This window comes from Numida meleagris, chromosome 6 (assembly GCF_002078875.1).
Source record: "Numida meleagris isolate 19003 breed g44 Domestic line chromosome 6, NumMel1.0, whole genome shotgun sequence".
Classification (NCBI taxonomy): domain Eukaryota; kingdom Metazoa; phylum Chordata; class Aves; order Galliformes; family Numididae; genus Numida; species Numida meleagris.
The window spans coordinates 53,760,146-53,772,497 of NC_034414.1; the positions used below are offsets into that span (position 1 = coordinate 53,760,146).

Here is a 12,352-nt window from a genome sequence, read left to right on the forward strand (position 1 = left end):
GTTCCAGGAGTCCTAGCTTCTGATGAGAGAATTCACAAGTCAACGCTACAGCAATTGCTTGTGAAAAGTAATTCAGGGTAACTCATCAAGAAAGCTGATAGCAAACTAAATAGGTATGCAGTGCCAGCACCGGGACATTTATCGAATAAGTGTTTTTGTTTCGTTTTTTAAACCAATTAGACTGTTGCTACACTGGAAGACACACGAGTCCTTGACTAAACCCTAAAGATGGTCTTCCCTCTCATTAACAGCTTTTTACTGGAGAGGAAAAGGAACACACAACAAAATCAAAAAGCCTTCAACAGAAAGAAGAGTATGTCAAGTTATTTTAGCACTAATTATTCACCGAGAGACTAGAGCCAAAACACAAAGAGATTTGATAGCAGATTAGCAGTGCATTAAAAGAGATGACTATACTTGAATTTCTGTTCACGTTAAGAGCTATCAAAAAGCTTTCAGCTTTGCATACATTAAAATTTAAAGTCTAAATTCTCAAAGTGTTATGAAAGTGTTACAGGGGACTTTTAAAGGATTAGAAGCCTACAGTATTACTGTTAGCATTATTATTCAATAAAACATCACATTTACAGACAGCACATCGTTTTCCTTTGAAGAAACATAGCCTCTGAATAAGGCCAATGAGAAAAGACACTTAACTCCTCCAAATTCTGAATTTCTTGTGCATCCCCAATAACATATACCATAAACACTGTACCATGCCCTGGGCTTCACTCTAGAGGACAAGTTTTTCCTGTGTTGTTTGAACACCATTTTCCAAACTTATTTCAAGAAGAAACAGGCAAAAATTATTATGCTTTGATGAAGAGATTTATGCAAAGGATAAATCTGCATCAGTTAAAATTAATTAGAAAAAGCACTGACACTATAGAAATCCCTATAGCAGTTTAGTTCTATTGTTGGTATAATGGAAAATGAAGTAGACACAGTACCTTGTTTACATTCTTCTCCCATCCAACCTTCCATGCAGGCTTTGTTTCCATTTTGATCACACGTGTAGTGACCAACAAAATCATCTCGAGGGCCACAAAATTTATTGCACAGAGCACTGTAGTAATTTTCATCACACTTCACTCTTATTTGTACTTCAAAATTGGCAACAGGACCATTGAACTGTAGTGTCTTCCATCGATCTTCTGGGTTGATCATGCCTGCATGTGCCACTCGTTCTATTAACAAGTCTTCACCTATTTTTATTAAAAAAAAGCAGTAAATTCAACAGGTGATACTTTGATAGCATATCACCATGTAAATTCAAATTGAATGTATTCAGCTGGCTAAGAGAAAGCCTAGGAAAGAAATTGTTAAGTGATAAAATCTACTGTGAATTTTCCTTTGCCTTGCAAACTTCATTACAGGAAGGCCAATTTTTAAAAAAGTGTCCTAAAGGAAATATTAAAAAAAACCCTGGAACATAATCCTTAGGAAATAGCTTATTTTTCAAGGCAGCCAAACATACCACACCCACACGCTGACAACCAGCGGTTATCTTGATCTGAGGCTCTTTTTGCTTCCTTTTTTACTTACAACATCACAAAATATGCCTAATCTAGAAGCTGAGATCCTCATGTAACAGTTCTCTGGTACAAATTTAATTTTAAAAATAAAACAAGACAGTACACCCTTAATATGCCGCAGATTTACTAAGCAATAGTAAATACTCTGGTAGGCTTCCACAATGTACATCAACCAGTTTATTTCATCATGTTCTACAGAGAGAGCAAAGCATCTAGCAAGAGTTTTGCGCAATATTTTGTCCAGTTTGTATTTAGATCTTTGATAAGACAGACAGATGGATCAAGGACTGTCAAGAGACTGTTCTCTACTCTGTATCCTGCTTATCATCTGTGGAACTACAGATAATTATGACCATTGCTGCAATACACACAAGCATCCTGCCTTGCCCTCACAGAAAGCAGCAGCACTGCTACTTTCAGTCTCAGTTCACTGAGACAAAACATGCACAAAATATTTAGCAGTCGCACGGGACAAGTGGATTCTATAATACAAGATTAAGGAACTGCCAATTCAAAGTATTCTCTTTTCTTAATTAGATGGATAAAAATACAAAATAGGTAATCTTGATATGGAGGCTTCAGTACTAGGAGCTGAGGGGCAGTTACGGTGAACACATTGCTCAAGTCCAAGTTGAGTAAGCAAGCACAGTGAGGGTAAGCACAGATAGTGGGTGACCTCAGTGATAAGAGCTTTTGAATGAGAACTCTGAAGCCTCTATTCCACTCTGATAACATCCACTATAAGTTCTTCCAGGTGACCCCGCAAGCTGAAGCTGGTACTCCAAGCACTAGCTAGGGCAAGAAAAGGGTACAGAAGGTCCACTTGCATACATCAATTTTATATCCATTTAAACAGATGTAATATTGCTAGCTCAGATTGTCTTTTCAATAAGATCTTTATAATGCATATAAAAAGAAATGGAGAACCAAAAGCTTGCGCACAGCAAGAGACTGCAATGTTTAAGGAAGCCTAAGCATCAGATTATCAATAATATAAAACAGGCCAAGCTGATAGCTAGCAGTATTGAACCAACACTTTAGGAAGTGCACTCTACATACATAATACTCATTAATCTAACAGGTTTAGAAAATTAACCAAGTGCATGTTTCTTACCTAGGAAGTTACTGACAGCAAAGAAGTACCCCATGCATCTGTCACAAGAGCTACACTTCCCCCCAAGCTTAAGAGAATTCAAGTGACAACTTTCCAGTCAATAAAGGAAAATAAAAGCTACAGAAGTAATGGACACTGCAATGCATTGTTACTTGACTTTTTTTTCAAGCTTGCCTCTATAATAAAAATCTTTCCTCTGAGAATTAAAATATTGAAAGAAAAAGCTACGTTTGATTAAGCACTGAATGGTTCTCCAATTCAGAAGTCAAAGTATCTATGCTCAAATACTTAAATGGTAAGAGCTACCTACAGGCAACAACTCATGCTTGTCCAGACTAGTCTGCATAAAACATATCATGGCTGTACAGATGCACAGAAGTCTGTTGCAGCTCTTTAATTCCTACATGGGTAGTCCTCTGCCATCCAGCAACATCTATCAGTAGCACAGCGGACAAGAAACCTGCAAGCTAGAGGAAGCTGCCCGCCTTCTGTTTGTGTCTGAATCATCCCACTAGCAACCTTTAAAAGCCTCACAATTAGATCCTAGATTCAACATCCTTTCATATTCTCATTTTCTAATGACTATCGATCTGAAAACCTTGACAAAAATGCCAAGTCACCGGATGGTGAAGGAACACGAACAACAGCAGTTATGCATTATAGACCTGTTTTCCAGTTAGCAGCAACACAGGCTCATTAAAACGGCTGCAACAGCCCCTGCTATACACTCCAAAATTACCATGAACCACAAAGGCACAAGGAAAATCAGCTTCAAGCCGTCTAGTTTCTAATACTAGATTCGTAACTACCACAGTAAGCATGAGCACAAAAGATTCTGATTTAATACTCATCCCAAATAAGTGCATTTCTCAAAGATACTATATAACCACGGGGAAACACATTTGTCAAGGTTTCTCCCTCCTCCTCAACAATGCTTAAGCGATTCCAAAGATATTTTCTTACATTTCACTACTGTGAAGAGACAAGTTTATAAAACAGGTTTGCTCCCTGCATCCGGTTTACCATCACACCCAGCTTAACACCCCCCCCCCCAACACGTTCAGCCCTTGGTAAAGGCACCAGGCTATATAACTGAATTTGATTACTGGTTAAAGAGCAGCACACCATACTCTAACTTCCTGCTCATGCACCTCAGAGGAAATAAGCTTCTTTTCCTTGATTGAAAAGGTTTCCTAGAAGCACCTCTAAAAAAAAAAGCAGACAGCAGCACCAAAACTTACAAAAGGAGATGATGGCTTGAAATTCCCTTTAGTTACCATTCCCAAAGCACTCAATTAAGAGGAATCCTTATCTTAGGCTATATTTAAGATCCTCACTCTAACACAATGACTGTTAGCAGCAGTCAGACATTTATAACAAGCCACTTCCAGGGCAACACAAATGCTGCTGGCAGCTGTTTGCAAAGAGATGAACACAGCTACTGTACAAACTCCATGCCCAAAGTGAACAGGGCACGCCCATCTCAAGATCCTTCAGCCTCTTTCAATCATTTTAAAGCTGTAAGTGAAGATCAGTCTTTCACAGACTAAGATGAAAGAGGAAGGCAATTGCTGCATCCCCACAGTAGACAAGTACTCAAATGGAAAGTCATTTCACAGCAAAGATGCCAGCCTGCTTTGTAATGGCAGCAGTGGGTGATGCACTGCCAAGACCTCTGCTACACAACTGCAAGTCTGCCAAGTCAAATGACTTACCTGGAAAGTAGCAAGCACCACTGTGACAGATGACAGTGAGCAGGCCCTTCACATTGACTCTGCATCTAGGCCAGTTTCCTCTCCCCCTCCTCCACACTCCCAAAGCAAACAAGCAGTAACACTACACTGCCACAAGCTCCCTCCAAGCCCATGGCTCTGTGCAGTTCTGCCAATGCTGCTGCGCAGAGGAGGAAAGCACAGGAGGAGTTTGCGAATCCATGTTTTTTAAGCGCCTTTTATGGTTTGCACTTTAAGATGAATATCAGGCCATACATTTACTCTGAGACCTTTTCTTGAAAGAATACGAAATACCAGCACATACAAGGAGGGAAGCACAAACTGTTCTAAAACCTTCGAGTTGTCCTTCAGAAACTCTTCAGGTTTCTTTTTTAAATACATACTCAAAAGTACAAATGCAAGCAGAGGATTTTAACATTCAGCCTTACACTAATCCCCCTTACAGGGGAAAGTAACCTTACTTCGGAACCGTTCACCAGTTCATAAAGACAATGGCAAATACTTTAAGCCTCCTTACACTCACAACAGAAGCCATGTAACATGAGCCACAGATCAGCTCGGTGTTCAGTACACAGTAGGGAGTTCAGCCTCCCACAGATAGTCTCTTCACCTCTCTAGGATGCAGAAAGACACTGTCTCTCTCTGGAAAAGATGCTACATTCCTTTCCTACTCCCTTACATGTGTATTCTGATTCACCTGTCCCACTGAAATGTTCCAGTAGGTTTTCCCCTGTAAAATCTGACAAGGCTGCTCTTGGAGAGAGAAAATATTTCACAGAATTGGTGAACAGACTACTGAAACCCATAAGCTCCTGACACTTACGTAGCTAAGACCTTTGTCAAATTACAGGCTAAAAGCCTACAAAAATTCACATGAGCCTCACTAAGTTCCAGATGCATCACACATTAACAGCGCATTTCTGGCAGCCTACATAAAAGGCAACTTCACCTTTCATTTGCAGTTTCTCAGAGACCTAAACTATAATTTGAGATCAACTTCTGTTATTCACAGAAGTCATTTTTTGAAGGAGAACATCCACTGTTACCGCAAAGACATCATACGTTGTTATTCCGAAGTTGAGGAAAAAACTGACATCAGTGGAAGGATACAAGTTCTCCTAGAGCACATGAAAAAAAGACCGAAAAAAATATCAGGAAAAAAAACTTAACACAACCCTGAAGCAATTATCCCTTTATCAACAGTAACTAAAAAGAAGCCTGAGTTTGAAAGCTACAGATTTGCAAGAGGATTCGGCATTTTCAAGGACAAGATTAAATGCTCTTCTGACATGCTAGATTTTTTTAAAAAATAAAGTCAACACTGAGATACATACGCATCTCCTTTTTCGCAGGATGGCCTTTTCGTGCTCACTCCCCCTCTACGCCATCTGAGTTCATAAGCCATCCAGAATTAGGGAATGCATATTCCCATATGCACCTTAGGCAAATTACTCCCAAGCTGGAAGCTTTTGGAACACACGAACTTTATGTAGTACTTTTTGAAAAAAGCATTCAATGGGGATGTCTCCAAACTGTTGCTATGTAGGATATCTAAACTTATTCAAGATTTAGGTTTGCTCTGCTCAGCACAAGATCTTATTCTTAACACCAATTCCAGCTTTGGGAACTGCCATTGAAGTAGGCTGTGGATCAGTGAAGGGTTGCAGCAACATCAATTACCAGAGATCTAAAGAAACCACTTACTACAAAAAAGTGAAGCTATAGAACAAGACAAAGCAGACTGAGGATGAAACCCATCATCATTTTACTCACCAGACACAGTACATTAGGAAAAGTTTGAGAAGTCTGTCAGGAAAATTCAAGTAAGACTGGGTCCCAGTCTTCAAGGAAAGGGACCATGAAATGCTAACATAGCCTTAAAATTGGGCAAAATTAAATGTTATGCTTGATGCATCTTGATTAGGATGGCCAGTGAAGCAGTAGAGAACAGAACATAGAAAAAGATGACATATGGACACGCATTTTTGCTATGTCCAAACATTCATCTTTTTCTGTAATAGTCCCAGTCAAGATTAAATAGTCATTAACAACAGAAAGTTTGAAGCTACGTATTGATTATCTTGAGAGACAAGATTGTAAAACCATTACCAACAAGCAGGCTCAATCCAGAATCCTACTTTAGCAGCAATACAGCAACTAACATCTTCAAATTATTTTTAAGCTTTTAGGTAGTAATCCTGCTTTTCCTTCAAATCAATACCCCTGCTCTGATACTGAGGATTAGCACTTTCAGATTAGAAACAAGGTAACTTTCAGTACTATAGAGGAAATAATATGGTAATTTACAACACTCTCAAAAGCATCCAGATGTTTTCTTTATGGGGAACAAGAATGCCTATGTTTACCTGATCACAAATTACCACAGAAGGCTGTGATGGTTGAACTAAAGAGAATTTAAAGAGAAGTTCTACAGCGCAGATTGTCTTCCTTAGGAAAAAAGTGCTTATCGGAACTTTTAAACTGTTTTTGAAATTAAAATTCATGTATTACATCCTTTGTTTGCTACAGTCCATTTCTTTTCTTATCAGTAGTAACTTGTTAAAGATGCTACTACAAACTTCTCTGCTGTGATCTGCACATACCCTTTACTTAGATTGCATGCTTGCATTCAGATTGATTTGGAATGAAGTCTGATGGCAACTATCTACCATTCACCCCCACCGATCTGTCTACACAGCACACAAAGTAAGTGAAAACTCCAAGTTTATATCAATACTCACCCGATTTTGTATCATTATCCCAATCCCATGCTTCTAGTATTAGTGTGAATGATCTCTGAAAAAAAAGGAAGATACCAGTTAGATAAAAAACACTGTTATTGGCCACAAACAAACAGCGATTTGTAATAAGCAGATATTGCTACAAGAAAGCCAACTGAAAGTAGTTTGAAATTTCACTACTTGGCCATCATGTGAAAGCCCTTGAAGGCATCTTCTTAAAGTTGAAATATAAAGCATTAAAAATTGTGGGGCAAGGCAAGCTAGCAGCAAAACAAACACATCTTCCCCCACATACCAACAGGTGAGTTTTTTCTCCTCCCAGTGCATTTAATTTTTAATTCTCAGCTTTGTTTAGCCTCAGAAATTCTTTTAGAAGTATCCATAAAGCATTCGAACAAAGTGAAGGGTCCTGAACTTTGGGAAATAGCTAGGAAATTTAAGACAAGCAACTGAAGACCAAAAGCAAAGAAATAAAATCAGACCCAAATTTTCAGGATGCACCTAAAACATCAATTCATACAATAGATTAAGTTTTTCTAGAAAACAGCAGAGAAAAACAACAATCCACTCTGCTGTTAGAAGTTTAGACTCTGTCATGAAAGGAAATGGACCTGAAAAAGACACAGCAGAAACTTCTGTAAAAAAGACAGTAGTAGACTTCCCCTGAGAAAAAGAAGGAAAGTATCATTTTAGGCAGTTTTAAAACTAAATAGCTTTACCTCACTGAAACACAGCTTCAGTGGTTTTTCCCTCAGTTTTATGACCAACTATGTGTTGGCATTTAGATACTAAGATTATTTAGGAAAAAATTACCTTACACACAGATGCAATGTTTACATGTTTTATATTTAACAAGAGCAGCTGCCAGGCACTTCAGCTCTGAGAGTTTCCAGCTCATCCAAGTTAAAATCAAGTTTCTCACACTCAAACCAGTAACAATAACAGTTACTGCACCACTGTCCTAAAACCCTCATATAAACATCTTGGTGCTTAGAGGCTAGAGGCAAACCACACAAAACTGAAACTCATTAAATCCAGCAGAGCTAAGTGCTGGTGTGTGCAGAATCCACAGGCTAAAAGCAATTTAAGAACACATATGGACCTGGGGACACCCAGTAGAGAAGTAGAGAAGTGAAGAACACTTTCTTAAGAAGAGCATAATGTATGAATTCAGCTGTTTTTCATAAGCGCTTAGGATTTTTACTGTTATATCAAGAGATACACATGCAGCACCTTCAGTAGGGCTCTTTGCTAGAGGTCCTCTGCAACCACATCAAGGGATCAGCCTATTCACAGTGTTCTGAAATGAATGTCTATTCTTTTATCACTTACTGTAACATATAAGCCACAAACTATGCCCTTCAGAAAATGTTTCATCTGGACTTTCAGCTTCAGGTGTTAGAAAAGGAATCACTGGAATACAGAAAGTTTTAGTGGTGAACAGTCACACTGCACTCAAGGAAGCTCAGCAGCAGCTACACTGGACAGAGGCATGCTGGAGCTAGAGCCACCTTTGAAAGAAGACAACTGAAAGAGCAGTTGCTAAGAAGAGACAATTCCACTTTTTCTTTTTTTAAAGAAATGGTAGTCTAGCATTTCAGTAGTTTCCTCCTTTCACCCCCCACATTAAACCCCCACCTCAGCATGTCAGGAAGCAGGATAGGATCCTACATAGTCTGAAAATATTACTAATTACCTCCTTCAAAATTGCAGCCTGAGAAATAAATGTTAAGTGAAAAGTATCAGAAAGTAAGTACTATATAGTATTACCCTAATGTTGTCCTCTGGCAGTTTTAAGTCTGCTTACTCTGGGTATGAAATGCAAAGTGTATTCTAAGTATAATCCTGCAGAGATTTGTGCATGATTCAAAATTCCATATCCACCTCTCCTGCATTTAACAACTGATTTTGTAACACACACCCCCATCCCTCCTATGCTCCACTGATTTTTATTAGAAGTACAAAACAGTGCTCAAGTGCTTCCAGATGTCCACTTATTCATCTTACGTAAGGGCTGGTCCTTCCTGCTGCAAATTGGCCATTGCATCCAACTGCCCACACAGGCTAAGGCAGTAAAAATCTATGCTGGACTTGTTGCCTTTTGGCCAACTATGCCTTCTCATCATTCCACCTAAAAGCAGATTTCTGTCTTTACCAAAAATGGTAGAGAGTGTTTGTGGGAAACTGAGTTCCAGCACACACTGGAAGGTGTGATTAAAGGGACAGTCCACAGATTCTAAGATGCTCTGCAAGCCCTTGGTCCTGTGGGCCTGATTTCAAGCACTTCCTTTCCAGGTGGGATGATCAAGAGTTATGTGGCCATCTATACGAAGCCTAGAAGGAACATAAACAATAAAGACACACAGCAATATATCCTTTCACATACTAGCATCCTGTATCTTTGATTTCCCCGTCTCCCTCTGGGTCACTTACACACACTCCACTGTTGAGAACAGTTGAGCATACAGAGCTCAACATTGTAGGAGGGCTTTTAATCACATTTAAGAGCATAGATGTTAGTCAAGACACAGCAAAAGGTATTTATAGACTAATGCACATTTACTTGAAAATCAGTTTCACCCAAGGCAGTTCAGCCACTCTCCAAACATCCCAACAGATTAAGAACATATCCAGAAAAACAGCTGATTATGGGGCTATTCTCCTGGTAGAAGAGACAGTAAGGTTACCAACCCAACCTGTGATCTCTTCCTCATGTCCAGCAATAACTTGAAAGACAAATCCCTTTCTGCAGTAGGGCAACGGGTTGTTGTGTTGCAGTTATTGCTCCTCAAAACAGGAAACAGAACCCTGATCTTCCAGCTCAAAAAACAGTTCTCCCCCCATAATGCACTGAGTATTGCACAAGACCTGGTTTAATTCTTTCAAACTTCCACTTTAAAACAGCTGAAAGTATGTGAAGATACACTGAACATGCTCATGATATGCTACACTGAGAGCTTTCCAGTTACAGCTCAGCTGTCAAAAAAATTTATTAGTGGAATCCAATATCTGCACACTCGCCTATGTTGTAACCCTAATTGATAACCTGAGTTAAGAGCTATAGGCTGAGTAAGGCTGATAGATATAAGTATTTAATAGCACTTTTAGCTTAAACAGACATTTATTTTGTAAGCGCTCCACCACTGGCTTGCATTAGCCTTATCTGCACTCTCCAATGGAAAGTCTAGCACAGGGTCAGTCAGCATGAGTGGCAAACAACTCATATGCAGAACACAAGCCTACATTTTTCTTAAGTTGAGCTTCCAGAAAACAACTGAAGAACTTGCATTATTTAGTAAGTGTAGTGTAAGGAGTCCGCAGTGTAAGGACTACCCCATACTTAGAATCTAAATTCCCAACATGATCCCCACTCTTCAGAGTACCATTAGGAAAAAAAAACAGGCTGCCTTAAAAGTTAAGGTCTCTACAGAATCTATTGATCTAATTATAAAAGCATAATAGTTTCTACATAAATTCAGCAAAAACCTCTAGTTTCATAGCACATAACCTAAGAACACTCCAAACTCACAAGTACCTCATACATGATGCACACATCACACCAACTTCATTGCTAACTTGCACACTTCTCACGCTTCGGACCAATTTGACCAGCACCTCACCAGTAGGACTGAACATTCCAGTCTGTTCCCACAAGTAAAGAAAGCTTTGTGAAGCAGTATTTGCTGCTCATTTCAACTAGTACGCTTTAGAAGATATTTTCCAAGGGACCATGGTGCAGACTGGAATGGGATGGCACGGGATGAGCAGTACTGCACTGAGAGGTTCACTTCCCAGAAAGAATTCAACACAATGCAGCATTGGATTGGTGCTCACCGAATCAAAACACAGTATGTTGAAGGCTACCAGAGAAGAACATCAGCGTATTTCTGCAGAAAAGCACAGCTTTACAGAAGAGCTGTTCCATAGGAGTTAACTAAACAGATAAGCTAACCCCTTTGGAAGGACACAACTTCAGCCTGTTCTACTATCCTGACAGTCATGCTTCAGTTGTGTTTCTTCCTAGGACCAATCTTGGCAAAAAAAACAACTTCAAAGCATCATTCCACTGCTTACACTAAACAAAACACTCCCCACAGCATCCCAATGACCTCTTTTCTGGGGAAGGAGGAAAACAAAACCTGTAATATCGGTTTTGCACTGTCTTTTCACTAACTATTACCTTGACATTTGCAAATCAACACCTGAAGATGTTCTCAGATAGACAGATGAGCCAGATTTTCATCTAAACAAAGATGACCAGTCTTCTGGTAGTACTTTCAATCAGCTAGAGAGTTTCCATTTTTAAACAGAAAATCTCTCCAAAACCACAGAATATTGAGCTGAAAACAATAGATGACATTTTCCTGCATCATTTCTCTAACAAGCTATTGTCTATTAACATATTTACACTACCATTCTTGACTTCACCTGAAATTTTCCAATAAAAACATGCTGACTGGAAGTTTCTGTAGACAGACAAAACCCCAAAAGATATCAGTAACCTTCTACAGATTAGAAAATAAGTACTGCTCCTAAACAAATCTGGAGCCCACGTTACCTTCCTGTCCAACAGACTGCTGCACTGTAAACACAGGCTCTCACCACCAATCAGTTCCATTTCCTTTCAAACCTTACTCACGAATAAGCAACCTTTGGATTTGAATACTCTGTTTTGACCTATTTTTACAGTCAGCCTCATACTCCCACTCCTGAGGTTAAAGAAGTTAGGCTAAGCCATCACTAATATTTCTCCAAGTTTCTACATTCTTGATCAGCACGGCCAATTCCCAGATTTCTTCATTTAAAAAGAAAAACCTCCTACAAGAGTGAAGCAAATATAGTAAAAGCAAAGGGGAAAAAAATGGTAGACTTTTTTTCTCCCTCTTTAAATTACCCGCCCCCCTCCCCCAAGCAGCCTGCCTGCCATGGAAAAAGCTGACTTAAAAGGCAAGCATATTCCATTTCCTTCCCCAGTAGCTCTGTAAGCTCTTACAACTTCCTCATAAATAAACCAGATTGCAAGGGCAGGGAGAAGAGAAGGATTCAGAGAAGGTCCAAGACATCTTCAGCACAGGTTTAAGGGCAGACAGACAGAACAAGCATGCAGGTTCTTTTCAAAGCAGTCGTGACAAGGACATAATGGAGACCTCTGCAGAAGGAGTAAGCATTCCTCACTCCCCAGGCCCTGTTTCCCAGGGAGGGATACGGGGGGGAAAAGAGAGAATGGGG

General features: G+C 39.5%; 1 protein-coding gene across 1 annotated transcript in view; it reads right to left on the minus strand.

Moving 5' to 3' along the window:
* JAG2 (jagged 2) overlaps positions 1–12,352 on the minus strand; it is a 66,747-nt gene that overhangs the window by 34,267 nt on the left and 20,128 nt on the right. The window contains exons 3-4 of the mRNA XM_021403375.1: positions 7,124–7,178; positions 951–1,205 (exon numbers count right to left, since the gene is read on the minus strand). Coding sequence (XP_021259050.1) covers positions 951–1,205; positions 7,124–7,178 — 310 coding nt within the window. The remainder of the gene's footprint in view (positions 1–950; positions 1,206–7,123; positions 7,179–12,352) is intronic.